Here is a 27,773-nt window from a genome sequence, read left to right as displayed (position 1 = left end):
TTATCATGATATCATTAGAAGAGCGTAAATAGTCTTTCATTGCTTATTTACCTCATCAGTGTTTTGTTTTCGGTAATACGGACAAATATCTAACTATGGTATCTAAGAGTAATGCAAGAACATTTCTATCAACTTCCAATATTTTTAAATATGCAAGCTTGGAATAAGGATCAATCTACATATTGTAATTGTGATAATATTTCAATTGAACCTAATATGCATTTTTCTGCAACATTGAGCACTGTTCAACGTAAAAGACTAACTTCCATTACTAATATTAAATGTTAAATGATGTGTGCCATACTTACCTGATGCAAACCCACGATGCCGAAGGTCTGTTGGGGCTTTGGAATGTTTCCTGGTTTGTACAATGCAAATTGGAAAAGGGAGATTTGAACTATATAATTTATTATTCCTGGTATTTTTCATGTCTTGACCGAACACCCAGACATGGCTTTCTGCTTTGCACTTCGAGAGCTTCACACCAGAGTTGGCCACCTGCACCAAGTACCTTGTGTTCGACATCGACAGACAACTCTCCTTCAAACAGCACATGGCAAGGAAGACACAAACGGCTTGGTACCAACTTTGTCTCCTGCGGAAAATCAAGCCCTTCACCTCAGAAAACTTCAGATCTGCTGCCCAAACCATGGTCCTCTCCCACCTGGATCATGGCAATGCTTTTTTGGTAGACTTCCCGGCAACAATCCTTGCACCCATGAGATGTGTCCTGCATGCTGCAACATGACTCAAAGGACTTTGCAAATTTGACCACATCACCCAGACCCACATCAAACTGCACTGGCTTCCGCTGCAAGTATGCATCACCTTCAAGTCCTGCTGCATCATCTAGAACGCAGTCATCCTAAAGTCCCAAGCTATCTTGCTAGCATCTCTGAAGGCCTACAATCCGCCAGAAGTTGTGCAGACTTCATCACTGCCAGTGCAGAAATGAAATAACCAGAAGACGGGCATTCCCTTTCTATGCACTCAGACCGTGGAACCAACACCAGTTTTACATTTCAGGAAGGATTGCAAAACCCTCCTATTTTAAGAATGGCTCCTCCGTAACACTTAGGTCCATTCCCCTGCCACTCTGCATCTAACCCCAAGCTGGGCAATCCCCTCGCCCCGGTTTCCTCCCATGGTTGTGTGTAGGTCCCTTGTTGCCAAACTAGCCCCCCTCCCCCGGTCCCTTGTCTTGATCCCTTGTGATCTACTTTCCTCACTGTGTACTTTCCCCTCTGACTTCTAAAGGGCTCTGCTGCTTCCCGAAGCTATGTCCATTCTCAAATACCCTAATAATAATGTGATTTTTATTGTTAATAATAATAATGTACATATCACTTTTTTGCTAACTGGGCACAATGGAATACAACACTGATGTGCTAATTGAGCATACTGAAATCTGACCGTGCTCTGCTAACCTCTGCATATCGTTGACCTTAGGTTTTAATTGCAATACCATGCAATGGTGTACCTGGGCTTTTTAAGAAAATATGGCAACTGTGAGTGTGCCTGGGCTTTTTATGTCAATACCTGATCTTTGAATCCAATATCCTTCATATAATGTAAATACCAGAACATAACATGCCAATAACTGACAAATGATGTTACCCACCGGGCATATGGTGGGAATAGCTCTGAACAGTTCTAAGTACCTAGGCATATGATGCCAATGCAAGGCAAATGCATTTGGAGTAGCCGAAACACTTGGCTTTGTCAATGCTTGCTCTACATTCACCTATCAATCTTGCAGTGACACAGAATTCTCCATTTGTTTTTCTCCTGTTACAGTAGAGGATGAGCCTGTACTATTTCTCTTATTGCAATTTGAAACTCATGAAAGCGTTAAGATGCAGCAATATGTTTCTGAACATTTAAGACATTGGTGATTTCAAATGAAAGTATTGCGAACTACATATATTGAAATAAACCATTACCACAGCTTCTTTTTTCTTTGTTGAAGTAGATGAGGGAATTTGTCTTTGGCTCTCCCTGAGTTTGCGGGCATTCTCCAGCTCTGTCTTCAGTTTAGATGCCAAATCCTTAAAAACAAAATCATCGTTCAGATTAAGTGTATACCTCGAAACAAAGTTTAAAGTCCTCATAGACCTCGTGCCAACCCCCATGAGTGATCTAATCACGCCCTTGTTCTGGGTTAAAGTTTCTTCCTACGGATGTGATCATCATCTATGGAGTATTATAGGAAAAGAGGCCTCGTCTAAAACGTTCATGAGCATATTTTGCGAGATTAAAACCATTCCTCGGCAAGGCTTTAAAGTAATTGGGAATACACTGCTAGCACAAGAAACACTCATTCAGCTCAATATACTGAAAGAATTACCACCAGGCAACAGCGTTCGTCTAGATTGCTCTGAGAAGAATGGTATTGTTGAATGCTAATGTGCCCTGTGGACGAAGAATTGAAAGTTCTCAGTTAAATGTACCAAGATTCGATCTAGCGCTGTTTGTGCTGCCATCCTGAGAGAGCACGGCTCTTACCGTACGAACAAGAAAGGTTCTTGCTCAGAATGCATTTACTTTTTAACAGCCAAAAAGAAGAGTGCACAGATCATACACGTTAACGCTTTCCCTTGTTTAATGGACAGAAACCAGAGTCGTAATGAGCACTCTGAAGATTTTATGACTATTTCCTCTGCTTTATGGGGTACGGTGGGGCTAATAAAGAAATGGCAAGGAATGCAGACAAGCACACAACCGAGAAGATCAAACTGCATGCACTTAATTTTCTTAATGACGTTTGCTGCCTAGAAAACAGATAAAGGCACATAGTAGCTGACCAGACTGTAGATTGCCTCTTACCTTTCCTGCTGTGTGTATAGAGAGAAGGAGATGGGAGTATGGCGAGAATATATTGATAACAAAGAGTACACAATTACGATCAACCGGCGGTGTGGATGTAGATCGAACTTGTTATGCCCAGGCCCCACAGTGTAAACTAAATTTGGCTCGAGACACCTTCCCCCCTCCAAATCACGCAACTATTACTGTGTTCTAGTAGGTGGCAAGTGGATTAGCAATGTTTAAAGGCGTAAGGAGAGAACACACAAACAAGGCTGTTTAGTGCGCCAAAAGCAACAGCAATGCAATTCCCTCCTTCCTGGCAAACGTTTGTCTTTTATGTAGGCATGGAAATGGCATTTTTTTAAAAAAAACTTTATTTAATTCTGGAGGAGCGTAGCATCACAGGCATTGGGACCATTTCCCACATTACAGTCATTATATCAATTAAGAACGTTTTACAATGTGGGGCTCACAATGCAAAGTATATAACAGTTTGACAGGTTAGTTCAAAGCTGGGAAGCAGGATTTTGTAACATAAGCATTTACAGTATGTTTCTGTCGCCTAGTTCAGATCGGAACACCATCCACGTATCGCGAGGTCTACCATTCAGAGGGAGAGTAGTTTTGTACATGTCCTGAAATTCTTGGTCCCAGGTTAATGCAGCGAACCATTCCTTTGCATGGGGATCTGGTGGGATGGGTCATCTTTCCAGTGTAATAGAATGATTCTCTTGGCTATCATACAAGCAATATTAGCAAATGTACGAAGTTCCTTATTGCGGATCGCCAGACATATACCAAAGAGTGGGCCCATTGGGTCATGCTCCTGTGGGTTTCTATTATTTCCACTATTGTTTCAATTACTCGGGACCAGAAGTCTCCTAGATTAGGGCACGCCCAGAACATGTGTAGATAGTCGGCTAATTCTTGTCTACATCTAGGACAGCCGACGGGTTGCGAGTGTGGCATTTTGGAGAGTGTGGCCGGTGTGTAATAGAGCCTGTTCAGGATTTTGAATTGTATAAATGTGAATCTAGCGTTAATGGAGATTTTCCTAGTTTGGGCGCACATGTGTCTCCATTGCTCATCTGTAAACTCCCAACTAAATCTCGGGCCCAACCTATTCTTGCTCTCAAGATTGGGATTAGGTAGCAGTTCTGCACCATCCGATATAGTGTGGAAAGGATATGTTTGCAATCTCCAGAGGTGGCTATGTAGGCTAGGCTGGGCTGGGAGTCTCTGGGGGCTCATTTGGTAAACTGACCATTTTGTCGAATGGCTGAGCGTGTTCTGTAGTATTGGAGTTGGTTCCCACTTGTGTTGGTGTGTCCCGGTTTCAAGGTATCAGGCGTAATTAATGTCCCTTCCAGGAAGACGTCAGCTAGATATATATAGCCTAGGTTACCCCATTTTAGCTGGATTGACTTGTCCCATGTTGATTTGAGCTCAGGAAATTTCCAAAGAGGTAGCCAACGATAGTACAGTTTTTGGTTCCTGTGAGGGAGAACAACATTTTCCATGCTCTTAGAGCGGGCATAATCCAGTCTAATGGGCTTTTCCCTCGATAGAGTTGGTTTAGTACAAGCGTTTTAGGTCCGATTCCCCTGCAGCCATTGCCTCCAATTTAACGTGTGGAGAGGGAGGTGGGGTGTGCTGGTGTACCAATGTATTGCAAACTGGGTTTAGGCTGCTACCCAATACAGTTCCAGATTTGGAGCATTAATTCCCCCTTTCTCAAATGGGAGGGTCATGTCCAGCCACTTCTTTCGTACCACTCCGGAGTGCCAGAGGAATTGGGCAAGTCGACCATGTATTTGTGCAAAGTATGTTTTCCCCGGCCAGCTCGGGACGTTGGCATATATATGTATAACATCTAAGGGCGGAAAATCAATTTGGTCAATGAAAGTTTGGCGGCGGGGGACAATGGGAGGAAACCCCAAGTATTCATTTTGGATTCTGCGTAGTCACTCAGCGTAGCGTAGTTGTCCCGAAAAAGTAAGTCATGGGATCTTGAGATCGTGACCCCCAGGTACTTTATACGATCAGGTGCCCAGCGAAGGAGAGAACAGCGTCTGACAGTTGGGTGTGCTATTGGTGAAGGGGAATATCTCGGTTTTTGAGGTATTTATAGTGAAGCTTGAGAGCTCACCAATGTGTGTGATGTCATGTTATATCGGGGAGAGGTTAGCCAGTGGGTCTTTTAAGAAAAGCATAACATCTGTGTATAGCGAGATGATGTCGGGACTTCCCGTCAGATGGAGACCCCTGTGTCCATGGTTTTCCCTAATATATTCCGTCATCAGTTCAACTGCCAACGCAAAAGGGATGGAGGAAAATGGGCAGCCTTGTCGGGTTCCTCTTTCTAGTTCGAATGGGGAAGAGATGTGAGAATTAACCCGGACCCTTTCTAAGGGTTGTGTGTACAATAACTTAATATATTGCCACATCCTGGAGACTATTCCCATCGCCTCCAGTGTTAAGAACATGTAGTCCCAGGCTACCATATCAAAAGTCTTCTGGGCATCAATTGTGACTGCTAGTGCATGGGTGTCCGGGTCCATTCTAGCGATGATATTAAACCGTCACCTTATATTGAGTGAGGTGGATCTTCCAGGCATGAAACCAGCCTGGTCGGGTTTCACCTGCTGGGGAATTAGGGGGAGAAGCCTATTAGCCAGGGCCTTGGCGAATATTTTGGTATCACAGTTTATAAAGTAGAGGGGCCTGTAGGAGCCGCATTCATTCTTAGGCTTATCTGGTTTCAATAATACCACAATTACGGCTTCCCTTAGTGATTCAGGAAGTATGTGGTGCCCCAGGGACTCCTCCCATACCTGCAAGAGAACAGGCGACAGTGTTGCTGCATACTCCTGGTAAAATTCAGCAGTCAGGCCGTCTGGACCGAGTGCTTTGCCTTTAGGCAGCGTGGAGATGACTTCCGTCATCTCCTCGATCGTGATCGGGAGCTCGAGTTTATCCCCGGATTGAGGGTTCAATGAGGCAATGTACATTTCTGAAGGATGGCCCGTATTTCTTTCTGGGTCTCCTCTGGAAGGGGGAGCTGAATAGAGTTTGTGATAGAAATCCCTGAACACCGTCCCCACCTTGGAGTCTGCCCATCTATTGTTTCCCTGTGCGTCTAATATACATTCCACCTGTTTGCGGCTGCGTTTGGAACAGACCACTCTCGCGAAGGTTCTGCCTGGCCTATCTCCCTCATCGCATCTCCTGGCAGCAGCCAGATGGGTGAAAAAGAGGGTTTCCCTGGAGGCGTGGGTGTTAAATTTCTCTAGCTCGTCGTGGATTTGGGCTAACAATGCAGGATCCGAGGCCCTGGAGTGTTCTTGTTGAAGGCTTGAGTTCCCTTTCAACGTGATCGAGGTCTCTTCTGATAATTTTGAGCACTCCTGCCGCTCTCGATATTGACATACCCCGTATGCATACTTTAAAGGACTGCCACCTAGCATCATGGGAGGTGGCATCCAACGTGTTTGTCTCCAAGAAGGTGTCTATGTCGTTTTTGATGTCCACACGGAATACTATGTCCCGTAGCGCCTCGGATTTGAATCTCCACGTGGGCCTCCCTGGAGCCTCTTTGTATTTCAGGGTTAACAGGACTGGGGAATGATCAGAGCGTGTGCGGGCTCTTATATCCACCTTAAGTATTTTCCCCACTAATGAGCTGGAGATTAACAAGAGGTCTATTCGAGAAGACATATCAGGTGTCGAGGAATAGTACATGAATTATCTGGAGGAGGGGTAAATGGACCTCCATGCACCTCAAATGTCACGTGATTGCATAACGGAGAGCAGCAGGCAGGCTGCAAGGGTTTGTGGGCAGGGGGCTCTATTGTATCTGTTAGTGTGCGGTCTAGTATTAAGTTCATATACCCACCCCAGATGAGAGGTATCCCGTAGTATGCTGCCAGAACATCCCGCAAGTCTAGAAAGAATTCGCGGGAGTCCGTATTCGGGCAATATGTGTTGACAAGAATGGTCTCCAACTCTTCCAGGACACCGTGTAATATTATTTAACGACCTTCAGGGTCAATATGAGACCGCTTCACAACTAGTTTCAGAGATTTGTGTATGATGATGGAGGTCCTCCAGATTGGGTGGAATAAGACGTGGAGTATCTGTTCGCTGCCCACGTGGGGGCTATGTTGCAACATGTGTTTTCTCTCACATGTGTCTCCTGCAGGAAGAGGATGTTAGCTTTCTGTCTCTGTGCGTAGGCAATTATTTTGCAGGATTTTGTATAGTTTCCCAGCCCACAGACATTCCAGCTCAAGATACTAACCTGTTGCGACATCTGTTAAGTGTAAGGTAGATCCTGCATTATGTGCTTTAAGAGTACATTTGTGTTTGATGGGTGTAGCCCGTAACCTGCAGCTTCCGTCCGCCAGTGTTTTAATAGTTGGTGCCGAACTGCTCCCCTGTATAGCTCAACTGGTGCCTCTGTGTCTACCTCTTACAGCTGAAGACTCAGTAACAGTCTTCCCTCCCTCCACTCCCACTACCCCCCACAACTCAGCAGTGTATCCCCCACCCCAATGTAAACCCTTAAGTGTCCCTTCTAGCCAACCGGGCATAGGGGACCTTAGCTTAAACATTTTCAACAAGCAACTGCAAGTAGGAGCTATGTACGGTCATAGCTGCTGGCTGGCGCAAGGCCCCGTTACTGAAGCTCGTATCACAGTGGCTGGCCGTTATAGAGTACTGTCTGCACGTGTTAGAATGCATGTAATTGAAGCAAGACATAATCCACATACTAAGGAGAGTCAGTCGCCTCGATCTGCCAGGGCTTCCATTGGATTAGTTTGTGGGATTTGTGCCTCAATGAACTGGACAGCTTCGTTCGGGACTGTGAAGTACAACTTGCCCCGAAATTGTAGTATCTTGCCGGGAACAGCATAGCATACTGATTGTTCCTTTCCCTGAGCATCTTCTTCACCCTGTTGAATTGGCGACGTTCCGCTTGCACCGAGACTGAGAAGATGCAGATAATCTGGGATCCCAGTCTAAGCTCTTTCTTTTCGCATCTCTGTCTCAGTAATTTAGGATTTTATCTATTATAGGCCTGGGGAAGTCACCAGGTTTTGGTTTCGGCGAGAGCGCCATGTGGGCTCGCTCAACAGTGAAAAATGGAGACAGGGAGGGTTGATCCAGCAGGTCCTTGATGAGATTTTCAACAGCTAGCTCCATCTTGCCCGCAAGTGCATTCTCAGAAACTCCCACAGTAAGAATATTATTCATGCGGGAATGAGATTCCACATCATCGTATTTGCCGATTGTTTCATCTCCTTTGAGAGGATAGCCACTGTATCTTGGAGTGTGCTGATATTGTCCTCATTGGAGCTTATTCGGCTCTCTGTTTCCGTAATGCAGGCTCCTTCACGGGCGAGTTGAGTTTTGATTGAGGCTACGGTAGCATTAATGTCGTCCAGCTTCTCATGTACGGCGTTAAATCCTTTTGCCATTGCCTCCATAATGCCAGATAGGTCTGGTGAGGGAGTAGATGTAGAGGCTGTGGTGGATGGACCTGGAATCGCTTGTTCTTGCAGACCGACGTCGTTGCGCGGAGTAGCCTTTGAAAATGTATCCATCGCGCCCGTACGTTTACCGCTGTAAGAGCCTTTGGTCATATCTGTAGATGCAGAGGCATTCAGAGGACCAGGGTGTGAGGCGTTGGTAGCAACAATTGGCCTCAGCAAACTCTAACCTTTGGGTGTTTTAGTGGGCCAGTTTTATCGTGCTTCCCGGAGTTACCAGCTTGGCAAATATTCCTGGCAGTGGGGGGATGGCGAATGCCCACTTGCCGGGGGAGGGCGGTCGCTTCTAGGTCCCCGCAAGGGGACCGAGTCCTGGTGGGCAGGTGCACCGTGTCTGTCTGGGTCCCAGTGCTGGGACGGGCCTCCCTCTCCACTCTGAGCTTCTTGTAGCCCAATTATTGGTTGGCAGAGTGCTCCCTAGATAGGGAGTGTGTGTGATTGGTTCCACTTAGGAGGGTTACACTCATGTATAGTCCGTGATCCACCAAACGCATAATCTCAGATCCAATATATGCGCGCATCCCGGTGATAGGTCCTGTGTGATTGATGGTCTGCTTATTTCAGAGGCGCTGCAGCTTCTGTGCCACGATTATCCCAGTCTGGTGGGAGGCTAGGTCCTGTGGGGGCTACCCATGCATGTAGGGCCCCTGAGGTAGCTACAGGAGCAGGGTGTCTTTGCAGGCAGCTGACCTAGCCGGTCCGGGTGCTGTGGACGTTTTGGTGCAGATTATTGTGGGTATGTGCTCCCAGGATGGGCGATGCACGGCTCTCCTTTATGTGGTGGAAGGTGCAGGGGGGGGGCACCCCCTTAAGCGGGGGTCATCCCCTGGAGCGGGGGTCCACCATCCCAGGGTGAATTGGGAAACTGATGGTTTGCATAAGCCCCTCAGTGCCTCACGTGCCACAGATAGGGTTGCTTCCCAGGGTTATCAGAGGGATCAGGGTGGCGGGGCCGTAAGTTGCGGCAGCCCGTGGCTTCTCACCTTAGAGTCAGCAGGAGCTTCCCTCCTCGTGTGCCACCATAGGCTGGAAGGTGAGAACAGTCTGGAGGGATCTCCTATAGGCAGCCCACAGTTTGGCCCTGGTGCGTAGTAGCGGTATAGCCCAACGCTACTGGTGATCAGTAGTTGGGTGAAGTTCCCTCTGGGGTTCCCTTAATTGTCCACAGCTCTGATGTCGCATTGGTTTTCCCCACCTTGGAAGTCGCCACGAGCGGTTGCCACCTCCACCACTCCTTGGCTGGCCACTAGTGCACGTAGGAGTGCGTGTTTCGCGGGCTTTATCTTGGGAGCCTCCGCTTCAGATTTTTTCTTTTGGCCCGGCTCCTGATGCTGCAAGCCCCGCCGTGGGCTATGGAGATCTTCGTAAGATTTGGTCCGGGGGTCAGGGACAGCAGCCGGTGCAGTCCTGCACCAAATCCCACGTGGCCCGGCTCTCTTCTCCCCGGCAGGAGCGCTCCGCGGCCCTCGATCACCTGGGCCGCTCAACTACAGCGGGTCGCCAAACATGGGGCTCGGAGCACCTCCACACTCGCTGACAAGGCTGTCGGTGCACAGGGGTGTCCGCTGTGCAGACTAAAGGTTACGGCCGTTGTAATCGTGCTGGGCTGCCACCTTCTTCCCCAGTGTGTGGCCACTGTACAGAGCTCACAAGCTAAGCAGCCATATTAGCTGGCTGCTCAACAGCACCCCGAAAAGGCATTTTCCAGGCACTGATATAGTGGTACCATCTGGCCATAAGATGACAACAGATAGTAAATGGTGTCATGCTGGTTATTAATAGGAATTCAGGGAAGGAACAGAAGCAAAGATACACATATTGAGTATAAATCAATGATATGATACAATATTTATAACGTGCCTGTACACAAGTGATTCTAGGTGCAATATCAAGTGCCAGGAGGCACACTTGGTTGAGGCATTGTTATTACACTAGGAACTAGTTCTTGTTGCAATTACGCCATTACTTTACAGAAAAAAAGGTAGGAAAAAAAGGCATCTGTCGATAAACACATGAATAGCTCAAAGAGATACCGGGCCAATGTGTTTTAGATAGAGAGGGAGGTTGTGAAAATGGCCATGTGGACTAGCATGGCTATGGGTGGTCAATGGATGGATACACAACCAAATACCCACAGTATGTGTCCCCCGACCACACATCCCATCTCTTTCCTATTTTCACTTTCCATGCCAATACTAGCACAACCGTATTGCTAAAATATAAAAGTGTTTGGCGAATCAAACGCCAAGTCGTTTACCTCATTGTGATACTTTCTGTACTTGGAATTACAGAGCTAGCAGATTTCAAGCTTCACGCGTGAGATAGTCGCCAGTACTGTTTTTCCCCATTTTTTATTTTCCATTTGAAATGTAGGAAAACTACAAGTCTCAGAATTCCAGGCAGGAACGGATGGCCTTCTCACATAAGGCCACACGAAACTTGAGAGCTCTGTGATTCCTGCCTCCTTGCCACGTCAGGAGAGTTAAACATATGAGCTTGGACAGCAGTGAGCTCAACATACTTCAAGAAAGCATTTTATTTGCCTGTGTCTGCAAACCAATGGTTAGGGTGGTATATTGTGATTCATTGTTAGCCTACTTCTCCCCAGGCCACCACTCCAACTCCAGTCTGTAAAACAGGGCAAACTGAAAATAACATGAATCGCTGTCAATATTTCAGAAGAGCTTCAATAAAATGCAAGGATATGACATGTGGCACCTCAAAACAGCCACAGGGAAAGGTGTCTATAAGCTTAAACAAACTAGAAATGAAGCACACAACACAAATGTGATGAATTAACTTCTGCTTTGCAGGAGTACAAGGATGCGTAGAGGCTTAAAAGCCCATTCAGCCCTAACACCTACAAACCAAGAGCCGACACAATCAAAGGAAAACCAGAACAGCCAAGAGATATACCCCCTTCACTTTTTGCAGTAACGTGGGCCGAGGGAAGGCTATACTTTTAATAGGGGTGTGAATTTAGTCCAGTAGCAACCCAAACAGCAAAGTATTACAATCCAAAATAAAGGAAGGTCCAATCAAGGTTTTATAAAAATATATACACTTTAATTAAACACACCATGCACAATAATAATTAACTAGAAAAACACTACACAAACCCACCCCTAAGGAAAGAACACAGAATAAGCAAATTTAGTAGATGTAGCACTCTGGGTAATGAATCAGGGGTGAAAGGTAAGCGAAAACAACAATATTCTTGAAAAAGGATATGTATGTGAGCAAAAAGGGATCACAGTGACCTAAACCAGTCTCTCTGGCCCAGAAATGGACCAAGGGGGCTGTTATCCGTCCCTAGCACCTTCTTTGAAGTTCTTGGTGGTTCGGCAGCATCGAACCAGTTTTCTTGGCGCTGTGCGAAGATCAAGGGAGCAAATGGCAGCAATAGAGGGTCCTATTGGTTCAAATGTGCTGAACAGTTCTTTAAATACAATTCAAGTAGTTCAATGGCAAAAACACAAGGATCCCGACTGTCTTGGCTTCCAGGGTGCTGTGAGCGTGAATCCAGGAGTTCAGGGACGAGACCCTTTGTGCTACCAAACATGGGGGAGACTGGCACAAAACTGCAGGGGTCCTACAACACTCTGAGGGTCTGGGTACCGCCGTGGCTGGCAGAGAAGCAGGTCCTGTTACAGCAGCAGATCATCCCCTAATGGTCCCTGGAGAAGGTTAGGGTACAGAGCTGGGCTTTGACTTCTGTAGGACCTTAGAAAGGACAGCTTTCAGCAGGGTCCAGTGAACTCTTCTCAAGTGATTATCCTAAGAAGCTTCAGGATGATTCCCAAGAGGATTCAAAGAAGTGGTGGGAGACCCCTTCTTTTATAGGTAAAAGACCTGAGGTGATTGGACTAATGCTAGCCTGTGTTAGGGGTACAATCCTTGCTCTTGAAATGTGTGGAATTTGCCTTCATGATGCCACACCCTGCAGAGGAAGTGGAGGAAACAGGAAAGAGAATGAGAGGCAGAGAAAATCAAGATGGCAGAACCGTCCCAAAACTGTACAGACCCCTCTCTGGCGATCCTAACTCTGCCCCCTCCCCTTCTCAATAGGGTCAAAGGTCTTTTGAAACGCAGAGCCCTGGTGTGAGCCTGGCTTTCTGTGAATGGGTTTGCCTCTTGGTTTCTGCTCCCAGGCCAGCATCCTTTGGAGTAGATGTTCCAGGGAGAAGGGTGTTGTGCCTGCCCTTACAAAGGAACAAAGACCCACCAGGGTACCTTCCTGCAAGTAGGGCAGGCTCCAGCCTGTCTGGGGGAATACACATAACCCTTCCACAGCTAACCGAGCCCACAGGGTTGACATGTGATATAAACGTTTACGTGCCTGGGATAACTCAGAGATGCTGGCCACCACAGACTAACTCAGGTGTTCTTATATTTAGAGTTTTACTAGCTGGGGTACTCGGCGTTGCCCGTGTCCTGATCGAGTGGTGTCTTGTGTGCTCTGGAGGATGTTGCTCTTGTCCTCATGTCAGCAAGTCTTGCTTCAGTTTGCTCTGGAATCTCATTTGCCCTGGAGAAAGTTGCTCTTGTCCTCTGGTTGGCAACTCATGCTGTTGTGTTTCAGAAGCTCTTCATATGGATTTTTGCTTTGCATCAGATGGAGCTTTTCCAAGTGATGTTCGTTTTTCATGCAGCATGTTTCAGTCACACTGGCTTCAGCACATTTGAGAAAATGTCCAAGAAATATTGATTGAACTCTCTTCTTGTGAATGAACATAAGTAAACTGCAACCTTACCATTTCCCATATTTGGAGTGGTGTGATAAAAACTAATTTTAAAAAATGTGTTTTCTTTAATTCCCTTTAGAAATGTTTTAATAAACACTTTCGAACTGTATACAATAGTAATAAATTGCAAAGGAATAACCAACACATTAAACATTTTGCTTCAGATACTGAGCATCAGTAAATGAGGGTGTCTACAGAGTGAATTTTATGCATCCAAAGAGACTACAATCTTGCCCCAGAGAACAGAGGAATCCATCCAAAATTTGGTAGGCGTAGGTTCAACGGTGTGGATTTTTATAGCTGGACAAACCTACACACACAAATACATACATATTCAGCTTTAAATATAAAAAGGTTCCACCAGGACAACAGCTTCAGAGTTGTGTCATTTGTGGAATAAGTGTGCAATTTTAAATTGTGGAATATTTTTAACCACACCAATGTGCCACATTGCACCCCTTTGCCAATGGGGAAAGAAAACTCAAAAATTGAGGAAATAACCCTGTGCGTCCCAAATCTGAAAAACTGTGCAGGGTTCACAAAAGAGCTGCACACCCTGACACACACAGGCAAAGTGCTGTAAAACAGGAATCACTGCTGTCATCTGTCACCTGTCACATGAATCAATGCCACAGAAGTGGGCTAAAATCCGAAAATGCCCTTAAATACAACTTACTAATCAATGGCAACCTTCAAAGTGCTGTTTTGGCGCTAAATTCAGTCATTTTCCCCAGTGAATTATTGAAAGGAAAGTGTGCTGAAATCATGGATTCTCCAGGCAGTCAGAGGAATCCAGGCCTCCCTGCCTGACAGCTACATCAGGAAATTAGCTGTCAAACCCAGTTTAAAAGTGTTTCTGTTTCCTGATTGAAATTGCAAAATCCGCCTATTTAAAGCATGTTTGTGAAGGGCTAATTCTTTTAAAATGTCCAAATCCCTTATAAACTGTGCTTATTTTATATGTGTTGAAGATAAGACTTTATTGTGAATCTTGCATCTAAACAGTAACCCAGTCTGGAGTTAATCCACTATTTAATTCTGATCTGACAGCCTGGCCTGGGAAAGTTGACATCTCAGCTTGACACTTCCTTGAAAACAGGAAGGCCAATGGCTGCTTAATGGTTCCCGCATAATGAAAACAAAGAAAGCCTCAGAAATTTGTCTTCTGGCTGAACCAAGGACAAAGGAAGGCTTGGACACCCTTCCTCCAAAAGGAGGGGCAGGATGTGGAGGAGGTTTCTCAGTGAACTTCAAAGTACTGGACATTTGCTCACTGTGAACGGAAGAAAAAAAAAACGGCCTGGATTTTGAATGGAAATTACTTATTTTTGCCTCAGAACTTTATGACATTTAACATGGCAGCCAAAATAAGTAGACAAGTGAAAAATAAAACTTATAAATCTGAACTCATGCTAGACAGTTGCAGATGTGGTAGGAGTTCTTACTACATAAGTAACCAACGATACACTAAAACACTGATTGTGGCAAAACTATTAATGTTGCAAGCTTAAAATTGTATTACATGATCCACTGATCAAGTGCCCAGAGATGTATCAAATTAGAAATGATTAATCCAAACCATTATGGTGAAAATTCATAAAAATCTGTAGAATGAGAAAGACAGCTCGCACAAAGATGGGGATTGAATATGGATGTAGACAATCAAATATGAAATACATGTGTCCTGCAAGTATAATAGGAAGAACAGTGACCCATAATATATTTGCATTGTATTATCCCTATCTCAACCCATCCCATCTTTAATTCAGAACCCTAGTATTGTTAGAATCCTTCTTGTGCTGATTTTCTCATCTGTGTTACAAAACCATAACTCCTTAGTGATTTCAAGTAACTAAAGTAAATCCCAGAAGAAATTGAGGACCCATCACGTGAATGGATGCGCTGGCCACGTAGCCGTGAAGATTCATGTGTGGTCTCTTCTTTTTCATAGTCATTAATCTAGTATAAGAAAACCTATCTGTCATTTTTAAATCAAATTTCTGTTTTCATTTTCGCGCCTATTTTGCAAAAACGGCTCTCGCTAAAACCTCTATATCTACTTTAGTTTTAAAAAATATACCCAGGCTACATCCACAACTAAAAACCGCATTGCAGAACAGTGTATTTGACCCGTTTTATTCCAATATCGCATAGTAAATGTTTGCCGCAAATTTGCAATTTAGCCAAAGTAACATGTGTCTTTTGGCCATTTCAAAGTGCTCTTCCATCCCATTTTGATCTAAAGTGTGTACTGTTGTTTATATGATAGCTCATGTGTGTTAGAACTTGTTTAGAGTTGCTTTCTTTACAATTTTTCTCCATTTAAGCATTTTTGACCATTTTGCAGTATTTCACAAAGCCATTTTTCACCTATCATTTTTAAAAGAGTCAATTTCCAAAAACGAGTTTCTCTCTTGTTTGGGGAGGGAAGATTGCCTAAAAACTCTAGAACCTGTCTTTCATTCCTGAATACCTGCTGGTTACTCTCAATGGTGTAATATTGCTCATTTGTATTTTAACAACACTTTGCAGGGGGAATATTAACCTAAACGCCATCTGTGCACAAAGCAAAACTGTTCTTTTTCCGGTGTTTCTATTCTGCATTAGTATAAGTGAATTCAAGTGCTTTGCTTATTTTTGAATTGTATTGTCACCCTTTGGGTGATTGCTGCCCCATTATATATATCTAAATTGTGTGATTTGAATATTAAATACATAAATCTTTTCCTTTACAAACTAGCCTGATTCCTGGTTCAGTGTGACCAGACAGAGTTGGGAGGGGAGGAGGTAGGGGGAGATTTTGAGACGGGTGTGATATGAGTGGTATATAATTCAGAATATTGAATTTATAGACAAAAATAAATAAGGGGTTCATCGCACGCTACATGCTAGGCGAGACCTGGGTGAGTGCCTGATTGAAATCCCTTACAGCTTGGGGGCTCGTGCCGCGATTCTGAATTTGAAATACCACCTGTGACAGTCTAACACAGCATACTAGCCTGCAGGGTACAGACACCTTGCTGGGTTGGCGTACTGTCCTACACTGTACAAACACCTCTCAAAAGAAATACTCCAAAAATTGGGCCTGTTTGCAAAAGTAAATTAACCCTGAAATAAGTCAAAAGGAAATTGATATTTCTGAAATGGCGACCCCTGTAGAAATTAATATTGCTAGGGAACACTTCCTGCAGAAATTAATATTGCTAGGGAACACTTCCTGCACAAACTGTCAGGGGTGAGTGGCCAGAACAGGATGAACAGGTATGCTTACAGGAAATAAAACAACAAGTCACTGCAATAGACCTAGATACATGGCAGGACAAGGGTCCTTTACATCAATCACTTAGCAAAGTGTACATGGCCCCAAATATAAAAGAGGAGCAGTGTAAAATTGCCAATATAGCGGCCTACCTGTACCTCCACATAGGAGTAATACAGGAAAGCATGCAGACAACATAGTTCTTGCAAATAAGCAAGGGGAAACACTGCAGAAAATCCAGACTAATCTGGACTCTGCAGAGTAAAGGCTCCAGAAGAGCCAAGAAACAGAAACAGAGGCTAGGCAGTATATCAGCAAATTAAAGGAAAATCTGTCTTTCTTACAGCAAAAGAATGCAGAGCAACATACCAAATTACAGACACTGAAAGATGAGTATCAGGAAAGGGTTGACTCTTTAAAACAGAATCAGCAGAACCTGGCACAACAGTTAAATTACAACAGAGCATGTGCTTAACAGATAGTCACATTACAGAACCACATAGAATCCTTGAAAGAGGAAAATAATAAATTAATTATTAAAGACATCCACTCTCAACAGGAATTGGATGAGGAGCGCCAGAAATTCAGTGCATTTAAAAAACAGAGGGACGACCTGGCTGCACAGAGGGGCACTCTAAATCAGGAGAGGGACGCCTTTGGCCAGGAAGTCAGCCAATTAAGTTAGAAGAAAGAAAGCTGTCCCTTCAGGAGGTTAATGAAGTTAAAACTGAATAGCTATTAGAGCACACCAGGCGGGTGAAGGATGCTCTGGCAAAGAACACTCAGATGGACAAGTTACTCTCTTACCTGGTAACGTTCTTTCGATGGGATGGTCCGACGACATATGCCATATCTATGACAGTAATCACCACAGCTGTGCTGCTTTGGAAAATCTTCGGTGTCTGCGTCCTGCGTCGATGACGTCGATACGCCACCCTCGAGGACCTCCTCCGACGGCCGACATCACTCGATGTTATAAGTAGGACGCACGACGCCCGTAGCCTCAGTTATAGTTTTTTTTTCCCCAGAAGGTGTGGCACTAGTCTTCTGCCAGTCTGATACACAAAGCCTTGTGGAAACGTAAGCTTAGGTGGGCTGGAAAGAGGTGCGTCGGAAGGCGTGTGGGAGCCGCGTGTGAGGAGATAAACGCTTTGGCACTCTGGAAGTGGGCAGACCCAGGCAGAGCGGAGCAGTGTCTGGGTGGAGGGTGCTGGGATTGAGGAAACCGAGCGGCCTCTCTAGGAGGGTGCAGGGGGAGAGTGCGCTTGAAGGAGGCAGTAAGAATGGGAAAGGGGGGTGGGAAGGCTGAAAAGAAGGGAGGGGTGGAGGAAGGGGAGAAAAGGGGGAGGACGCTGACTGAAGTCTACATCTGTGGAGGGGGGAAGGGGGGAAGTGAGGGGCATCATCGCAGCAGGTCTCCACAAAGGGATGGAGGGGGGACGGATCGAGTTATCTCACGGTCGGGGACCCAGGAAAAGTGTAATTTGGAGGGGCTGGGGGCCTCAGGGAGCGGTGTGACTGGGGAGGAGCAGATGCAGTTTGGCAGTGTGTGGAAGGTGGTGTTGAAGACAGATAGCCGTGGGAAAACGTTTCAAGGGGAGAATCCGATGGTGATTGCTGGATGGATGAAAGAGGCTGTGGGGAATGTCACTCAGGTGCAAGTGGTGACTGGGGGTCGGTTGTTGGTGGAGGGAACGGGTGCTGATAGTAAGGCTAAGATACTGAAGGTGGGTTGTCTGGGTAGGCACACGGTGCGAGTGTTTGATCAGAGTGGTGTGTCGTGTAAGGGGTTGTTGTATGGGGTACCGTTGACTGAATATGTCTGAGGTGGAGGAGCAGCTGGCAGAGGTGGGGGTAGTGGAGGCGTGGAGGCTGGGGAGGAGAGATGCACATGTGGATGTGGTGTCTACAACTGTGGCAGTGAGGTTTGCGAGAGCTGAGTGTCCGGAGGTGGTGGAGTTGGGATATCAGTGTTTGTGTGAAAGCTTATGTACCCTTGCCTTTGAGATGTTATAAGTGTCAGCAGTTTGGACATGTGGCGAGAGTATGCAGGAATGAGAGGCACTGTGGGAGGTGTGGTGGAGATCATGATATTCAAAAATGTAAGGTGGAAACTCTGGAGAAGTGTGTGAATTGTGGGGGTGGCACTCTACTGCGTTTAGGGGGTGTGAGAGTCAAAGGGTAGCGAGAGAGGTGGTGCAGGTGAGGGCAGCGGAAGCTTTATCTTATGCGGAGGCTGTGGCAAAGGTGAAACCGGTTCGAGTAGTGAGTGAGATGTGTAGGAGAGAGCCGGTGGTGGATGAGGCTGCGGGAAAGAAGGGAGTGGTGAGAGAGGTGAAAGGCGTAGAAATGGTGTCCTGAAAACTGAGTTTATGTGTTTTATAATAAATGTGCTGGAGCTGGTTCAGGGGAATTTGTCAGTCAGTGTGTCGAATCTTACGAAAGGAGTGGTGGGAGCAGGGAGGAGGTTTTTGAATGTTGTAGATGTGTCGGAAGAAGATGTGTTCAAGAAGGTTACTAAAGCGCTGAAACAGAGTGGGGTGTCAGCCTGAGAATTTTGCAGTGGAATGCGAGGAGCTTGTTGAGGAATGGGCAGGAGTTGAAAGCGGTGTTGTGTGGGGAATTGAATGTTGATGTGTTTGTATTCAGGACACGTGGTTAAGGGGTGATCTGAGGTTTGTGATTCCGGGTTTTGAGTTGTTTCGTAAGGACAGGACAGAGGGGAGAGGGGGGGTGTAGCTCTGGCAGTTCGAAAGGGGTTGGTTGCAAGGGAGATTGTGGTAGATGGAGCAGTGGAGGTTATCGGGCGGGGATTCGGGTAGGGGGATCAGAAGTCTTAGTGTTGAATTATTATAATCCGTGTGAGGTGGTGGAGGTGGATGTGCTGTCTGAAGTGATAAGGGGACATGTGGGATCTTGTGTTTTATGTGGTGATTTCAACAGTACCAATACGTTGTGGGGCAGTGGTCGGACGGATGCAAATGGGGAACTGTTGGAGGGTATGGCGGATGAATTGAGTCTGTTTTTGCTGAATGACGGTTCGGGCACACAATTAGATGTGAGGACTGGGAAGTTGTCGTGTTTGGATCTGACCTGGGTGTCTGCTGCGATTGCGGGTGAATTTGACTGGATGGTGCGTGAGGATGGGGATATGGGGAGTGATCACTCTGGCATTTTAGTGACTGAGAGGGGTGAGGTAGGGGTCAGATCCCGGATGCTTGGGAGTCGGTTGAATTTTAGGAAGGCTGATTGGGAGTTGTATAAAAGATTGTGCCAGGAATTGATTGTTTCTCGGGATAGGGATGGGGGGGGTGGATGAATGGAGTGAGCATTTGGTGCAGGGAATGAGAGCGGCGTCGGTAGTGGCAGTTCCAGAGGTAGAGAAAGGGAAAGGGGGTAAGGTAGAGGTTCCTTGGTGGTCGGTGGAATGTTCATGGGCTGTGGCAGAGCGTAAGAAGGCGAGGGCCATGGTGGTGAGAACGGGAATGTTGGAGGATTCGTTGGCATATAAGAAGGCGAAGGCGGTGGTGCAGAGGGTGATTAGGGAAAGAAAGCGTGGGTATTTGAGGGGCTATTGTGGGTCTCTGGGGAGTAATTCTGACGTGGGTGAGGTTTGGAAGCAGTTCAAGCGGATGTCAGGGTTGATGAAGCCGCAGGGTGGCATGTCTGTGTTGTTGAAAGGGGTGGAGGTGGTCAGTGAAGATGGGGAGAAGGCGAATTTGCTGGGGGAGCATTTTGCGGGAGTGCACAGTTCAGAGAACTTCCCGGAGGCAGTGAGACTAAGTATGGAAACGGTTGAGGAGGAGATGCGGGAGTTGTTGGCGAATGTTGGGCCTTGGGAAGAGCAGTATGAGGCTCTGTTTTCTATGGCGGAGTTGGATGGGGCGATTCGGAAGGGGAAGTGGTCAAGTCCAGGGGTGGATGCGGTCATGTATGTATTTTTGGAGAAGTTGTTGGTGGAATGTAAGTTGGAGGTGTTAGCATTGTTCAATGAGATCTGGAAGAGTAGAGTCTTACCGAGGTTGTGGAAGAGAGCGATTGTGGTAGCGATTTTGAAGAGTGGCAAGGTCCCGACGGAGTGTAAGTCATAGAGGCCGATTGCGCTGACTGTCGTGTTGTGTAAGGTTATGGAACGGATGGTAGTTGAGCGCTTGGAGTTCTATTTGGAGTCAAATGGATGTCTGAGCGATTTTCAGAGTGGGTTCAGGAAGAATCGGTCAGTGGCAGATCCTTTAGTGAGGTTGGTGACTGGAGTGGAGGAGGCGTGTGATGGGGAGATGGCGGGGGCGTTCTTTTTGGATTTGGAGAAGGCGTATGATATGGTGTGGAAGAATGGGTTGCTGGTGAGACTGTTGGAGATGGGTGTGAAGGGGAGGATGTTTCGGTGGATTAAGGCGTTTTTGGCTGACAGGACTTTTCAGGCGAGAGTGAGGGGGGTGTTGTCTGAGGTTTGGAAGATGGAGAATGGGACACAGCAGGGGAGTGTGATTAGTGCGATGCTGTTTAATGTGATGGTGGACGGGTTGATTCGAGCCTTGGAGGGTTTAGGGTGTCAGGTGGATTTCTTTGCAGATGATGGTGTGGTATGGGTAAGAGGGCAGAGTTTTTTGTTGGTGCAGAATCGGTTGCAAGCTGCGATAGTGCATATGGAGGAGTGGTGTGGGAAATGGGGCTTTTCGATGTCTGTGGATAAAAGCGTGAGTATGGTTTTCTCAAGGAGAAGAGTGCAGCAAGGGTTGGACTTGGTTTTGAAAGGTGAGAGGGTGAAAAGCGTGGAAGAGTTTCGGTACTTGGGGGTGATTTTGGATAGGAAGTTAAACTGGAATTTGCAGGTGAATGGAATGGTGGATAAGAGCAAACAAAAGTTGAATTTGTTGCGGGCGGTAACTGGGAAAGAGTGGGGTGCTCAGCAGAAGTGGAAATGTCTACGAATGTTGTATAAGGGGTTGATTTTGAGTGTGATGGATTTTGGATGTCAGGTGTCAGTGGGTTTCACGGCGAGTCAGAAGTTGCGGTTGGACTGGGTTCAGGCAAGGCCACTGAGGGTGTGTTCCGGTGTGATGAGGTCCTCTCCAGCGAATGCGGTTCAGGTGCTTGTGGGGGAGATGCCGTTGGGGTTGAGGAGGGATGCGTTGAATATGAGATGGTGGGTGAAGTGCAGTGCGAAGAGTGTGGCTCATCCGGTGCGTGAATGTTTGAAGTATAATTGGAGGTTTGATTATTATAGGGATCGGTGGAAGAGGAAGGGGGGCACTTTTGGGTTTCACATGTGGGAAAAGGGAGTGCAGTGGGGTGTGGGCGATTTGATGACTGTGACGGATACGGATTTGGAGAGATGGCCGAGGTGGATGATGGGATCTACAAAGGTGTGTTTGGAGTTGGCAAATGTGGTATCGAAGAAGAGAGGATTGCGGGGCGAGATCAAAGCTTTGGGTCAGGCGTATGTGGCAGGAAAGGAAGGATGCAAGGTGTTTACGGATGGTTCGAAGGATCCTGTGTCTGGGAGAGTGGGTATGGCGTATTATCTGGAAAGCACTAGGGAGTATAAAGTGGGACGATTGACGAATGATGTGTCAATTTGTACGGCTGAGTTGGTGGCGATTGCATTGGCGATTGATAGGGTGTGCGAGTTGGGGTTAGAGAAGGTGGTGATATTTTCAGATTCATTGAGTGGGTTGTAGGCGATTGTGGCGGGGATGGTGATAGAAAAGACGTGATAATGGACATCAGGAGGAAGATTGATCGGTGCGTGCACGGGGGAATGGATTTGGAGTTGGCGTGGGTCCCCAGTCACAGTGGCATTTTGGGTAATGAGTTAGTGGATCTGGCGGCAGGTGAGGATATGAGAAGGGGTGCGGTTGATGTGAGATTACCTTTGAGTGTGGATGAGGTGAAGGCGGTGGTGGTGAGACGGGTCATGGATGAGTGGCAGGAGAGGTGGGTGAGTGGGGTGAAGGGCAGGTGGATGTTTGGTGTTCGTGGGAAAGTGTCGGTGAAGGTGGATGCGGGGAGTCTGGAATAGAGGAGGGGGGAGGAGGTGATGCTGAATCGGTTGAGGATAGGGCATGCGGAACTGAATGATTGTCTGTTTCAAGTGGGGAAGTGTGTGGGGTGCCTGAGACTGTGGGACATTTTCTGCTTAGGTGTGAGAGACATGTTGAGGAGAGAGAATTGATGAGGGTTCGATTGTCCGCGCTGGGTGTGGCTGAGCTGAATGGGAAGATTTTGCTGGGAGGTGACAGGGAGAGAGGCAGGAGGAGGAATAGTGTGATGTTGGATTTTGTGAGGCAAACGGGGTGGTGGTAGGAGTTGTGAGTTTATGTAAGCTAACTATTGATTGGTGGGTCTGGTGCACATCATCCTTTAGGATGGGGAAGCGCCTGCGTGGGTCCGCCCCTGCATCCGATAATTAAGAAGAAGAAGGAAACGTAAGCTGCAATCGCATAAGAAATTCTGTAGCGGGGAAGGCAGGGAGGGAGCAACATGGAATACGTCGTCGGACCATCCCATCGAAAGAACGTTACCAGGTAAGAGAGTAACTTGTTCTACGAAGGGATTGGGTCCTCCGACGTATTCCATATCTATGACAGACTCCCAAAGCAGCACCAATGCAAGGAGGTGGGAAAAGAATTTAGAAAACAGAAATTTAGAATGCCCAATCAAATTGCGGAGTAAAGGACCGCCTTGCCAAAGGCCAGATCCTGCCCCCGGATGGAATCGAGGGAGTAGTGACGTACAAAAGTATGTACCGAAGCCCAGGTGGCTGCATCACAGATGTTATGAATAGGAGCACCCCTCTGTAGGGCAGTAGAGACAGCCATACCCCTTGTAGAATGGGCCCGTAAGCCGACCGGTGGGTCCTTACCGACCAAGTGGTAACACTCACAGATAGCCAAAATAATCCAGCGAGACAAAGTCTGTTTCGTCACAGCTTGTCCCAAACGCTTTCCAGCTCAACCAATGAAGAGTTGATCGTCCACTCTGACCCGGGACATGCGTGAAATATAAAAGCTTAACGCTCTCCTAGGATCAAGCCTATGGAGCCTCTCCTCTTCCTTACCAGGATGTGGAGGAGGATAAAATGCCGGAAGAACAACGTTCTGGCCTAAATGAAATTCCGACACCACCTTCGGAAGAAAGGAAGAACAAACTCTAAGGACAACCCTATCCTTATGAAACACAGTGAAGGGTGGCTTAACTGAAAATGCCTGTAACTCACTCACTCTGCGAGCGGAAGTAACCGCAACCAAAAATACAGTTTTAAGAGTTAACAGTCTCAAAGGGCATGAATGCAAAGGCTCAAACGGAGCACCCATCAGAAACTTGAGAACAAGGTTCAAATCCCAACCGGGCACCTGGAAAGGTGACGCAGGGAACACATTAGTGAGCCCTTTCAGAAACTGAGAAACTAAAAGAATTTTAAATGGGAACACTCTTCAGATGAGCGCTTAAATATGGACAGCGCCGCCAGGTAACCTTTAACGGTACCCACTTGCAAGCCTCTGTGGGGCAAAGAAAGCAAAAAAGACAGAACCATGGGAATGCCACATGCAAAAGGATCCACATTCTTAACCCTGCACCAGTCGCAGAACTTGCGCCAACGGCAACAGTACAGGGACTTTGTTGCTGGCCGTCTGGCCGAGAGCAACACCTCCATCACATCTTCAGGGAGGTCCCAATCCTTATACCTCAACCTTTCAAAAACCAAGCGTGAAGGTTGAGGGATCTGACCTCTGGATGGAGAACCTGACCCCCCTCTCATGTGAGAGCAGATCGTCTCGGTAGGGAAGACGACATGGAGGGCAGATGGACAAGTCGAGAAGGTCCGGATACCACGTCCCCTGGGCCCACGCCAGAGCAATGAGGATCATCTGGGAACCGAACCTCCGTAACCTCTGCAGTACTCGCGGGCTGACGGGGACTGGAGAAAACGTGTCCAGCAGTGGGAATGACCACTCCACCACTAACGCGTCTCCTAAGGCTCCTTTTGGAGGAAATTCCCACGAGTAGAACCTCTCGCACTTCCGGTTGACACTGGAGGCGAAGAGATCCACTTGAGGGGTCCCCCAAATGGCGAAGATCTCCAGGAGAATCTCCTGAGCCAACTCCCACTCGTGAGAGCGCGCACTCTGCCTGCTCAGAGCGTCCGCCGTCTCGTTTTCATCTCCGGCCAGATGAACTGCTGAGATCGAAACTTCCTGCTGGATTGCCCAGAATCAGAGCTGCATCGCCTCCCTGCACAGAGGAAGTGACCCTGCCCCCGCTTTTTGTTGAGGTAGTGCATGGCCACCGTGTTGTCCGTCAGGATCAGGACATTCTTCCCTCGCACAGTTGGCAGAAAAGCCTTCAGGGCTAGCCTGACGGCCCTCAGCTCCAACAGATTGATATGGAGTCCACTGATTGTCAACTCGTTGGCATGAGCTCCCCATCCCGTGAGGGATGCGTCCGTCACGATCGTCACCTCCGGCCAGGGTAGCCAAAATGGAGCCCCCTTCATCAGATTGTCTTAGACGGCCCACCACAGAAGGTCCTGGGTGACCGGGGACGGCACCTGAACAGGGTCCGACATCCTGCCGGAGGACGGAGACCACTGGAGCTTGAGTGCCCATTGCAAAGATCTCATGCGCAACCTGGCCTCTGGCACCAGAAGAATGCAGGATGCCATGAGGCCGAGCAATCTCAAGAACTCGAACGCCGGGAGACTCTGGGCAAGCTGAAACTTGTGCACCATCTGCTGAATGTGATGAGCACTCACCTGGGGAGGAAAACACTGCCCCAGGGACGTGTCGAGCACTGCTCCGATGTACTGGAGCCTCCGAGTTGGTGTGAAATGGGAATTCTTTAAGTTGAGGGAGAAGCCAAACTTGTGGAGGGAGTGGCAGGTAACCGACAGATGATCCAGGACTTGCTCGGGAGAGCACGCCCTGATCAACCAACCGTCCAGGTAGGGGTAGACGTGAATCCCCCCCCTTTCCTGAGGTGCGCTGCCACCACTACCATGAGCTTGGTGAAGACCCTCGGGGCGGAGGTCAATCCGAAAAGCAGGACCCAAAACTGAAAGTGCGAGTCGCCAACCGCGAACATCAGGTACTTCTTGTGCTTTGGATGTATCGACACATGAAAATCTGCGTCCTTGAGGTCGAGAGACACCAACCACTCATGAAGTTGAAGGGCCTGGAGGACTTGAGAGAGAGTAACCATCTTGAACTTGTCCTTCCTGAGGAGTTTGTTCAAACCGCGCAAGTCCCTGATGGGTCTCAATTCCCAGTCTTTCTTGGAAATCAAAAAATATGGGGAATACCATCCCTTGTTCCTCTCCGCTACAGGCACCAGTTCTATGGCGCCTTTCTCCAGCAGGGATTGAATTTCCTGCGCAAGCAGCGGATCCAGACTCTTCAAAGAGAGATTTCCTGGTGGATTGTCTTGAGGCCTCTGCCGGAAAGGAAGACAGTAGCCGTAGGTTATGATCTCCAGAACCCACACATCTGAAGTAATGGCGCGCCACTCTGCAAAATGCTGAGCCAGCCTTCCCCCAACCGGCGAACCATGGGACATGGCCTCATGACTGAGCTGAAGCGGCTGCGGCATTGCCTGAGGGCAAAGAGGCATCAGCCCGAGAGGCCTTGGCACCTCGAGTGCCTTGTCTTCCACCTCTGGCACTCCTACAGTGGCCCCTTTGACTGGCAGCTCCTCTTGCTTTACCAAAGGATGAGTAATAACGAAAGGAACCTCCACTCCATTGCTGTCCCCTAGGATGAAAAGGTGGAGATTGGCGAACTGCAGCGCCCAACGACTTTGCTGCAAATTTGGAGGTCTTCAACCTCTCAAGGCTCTCGTCAGCCTTGCTGCCAAAAAGGTGTTCCCCGTCAAAGGGCATCTTGAGGAGCCGGGCCTGCACATCAGGAGCAAACCCAGCCTTCCGCAACCACGCAAATCTGCGTATCACGGTGCTCGCAGCCATGGACCGGCTGACGCAATCTGCCATGTCCAAACCCGACTGAACGGCCTCACACACGGCATCCTTGCCATCCTGAACCATCGCAAGGAAACCATCCCGTTCGTCCCCTTCGGGAATATGTTCAGCCGCTAAGGAAACAGTTCCACAGAGTGTGCGTGAAACGTGACAAGGAACAAACGGAGTTGGAAGCCTGAAGTGCCATACCCTCTGAAGAAAACACTCTTCGCCCAGCCGTCAAAACGCATGTCGTCCCCATCAGGAGAGATGGTAGGATACGACGCCTGCTTTGCCGGGGCCGTAGCCGCCTGCACCACCAAACTCTCCGGAGTGGGGTGCTTGGTCAAGTAGCAGGGGTCGCTACTGGCTGGGCGGTATTTTCACAGCAAAGACTTGCACACTGCCGGGAGACTCTCCGGAGCAGTCCAAGCCGCCGCCACCTTCCTCTGTAGAGCCATATGGAACGGCAGTACCGGGTCAGTTGGTGGACCTTGGTCGAGGATATCCGTAAGGTCATCCTGAAGAAAATCCCCTGGGGGAGCAGACCATCCCAAGTATTCGGTGACCCTGGATATAAGGCGCCGGTACGAGGAGTTGGCATGAGTGCTAGGCTCAGCCCTACAAAACTCCACCTCCGGAGAGGTGTCCAGCCCACTGGCATAGTGCAGGGACTGCCACAGGTCCTCAATTTAGCTATGGCCCGAGAGAATCTCGTCCGACACCTTATCCAGAACCATGCCATCATCAGAGCCCTCATCCAACTCTGAAATAAACTCATGCTGGCGGTAGGAAGGCACAGAATGTGGAAACAAAGCCATGCTTGACCTTTGCCAGAGCCTTTCTAGGTGGTTCCAGTCGAAACTGCCTCGAAAGGTGTCGAAGGAATCGGCGTCGATGCCAAACGCAGCGCCGACAGCATCGATGGCGTAGACACAGTCCTCGAGGCCGGAGCCCCGAGCGTGTCCGTCGACAGCCTGGACACCGATGGAGTAGACGACTTCTTCGGAGGCGGGGCCTCGAAAGTCAGTCGACGACCTCGGCGCCACCAGCATCGACGTCTTCCTCGGAGACACCACAGGTGCACACAGTCTCGAGCGCGTCGAGGACCGGGACCTGGAACGGGCATGACGAGAATGATTCCCCTTGTTCGAGTGGGACCTCTCCTGCGAATCGTGCAGACTACCCGAGCCCGACGGCGTGCGAGCGGTGTCTCTCGACCGATCACGACCGACCCCACTCAGAGGCGCGGACGGACTAGTGCCCTGCGATTCGAGAATCGCCAACATTTTCTTCCCAAGGAAGCCCATTCCTCCGGCGTCGCAAGCTTGGTGGGGTAAGCGACCCGCTGACGGGTGGAGTCCTCGGATGAGGAAGGCGACCAATAAGGACGCTTCCGGGAGTGCCTCGAAGAGGCAGAGGAGTGGTGGGACCGACTCCGGGACTGAGACCCACTG

The 27,773-nt window shown here is 48.0% G+C and overlaps 1 protein-coding gene across 1 annotated transcript in view; it reads right to left on the bottom strand.

The window, feature by feature from the left end:
* The window catches only part of CWF19L2 (CWF19 like cell cycle control factor 2), a 2,067,169-nt gene that overhangs the window by 1,097,245 nt on the left and 942,151 nt on the right, over window positions 1-27,773 (bottom strand). Inside the window, exon 10 of the mRNA XM_069640682.1 lies at window positions 1,944-2,048. Within this exon, the coding sequence (XP_069496783.1) occupies window positions 1,944-2,048 (105 nt within the window). The remainder of the gene's footprint in view (window positions 1-1,943; window positions 2,049-27,773) is intronic.

This window comes from Ambystoma mexicanum, chromosome 7q (assembly GCF_040938575.1).
Source record: "Ambystoma mexicanum isolate Mex_15411 chromosome 7q, UKY_AmexF1_1, whole genome shotgun sequence".
In the NCBI taxonomy this organism is placed as follows: Eukaryota; Metazoa; Chordata; class Amphibia; order Caudata; family Ambystomatidae; genus Ambystoma; species Ambystoma mexicanum.
This window is presented reverse-complemented; position numbering and strand designations above follow the sequence as displayed.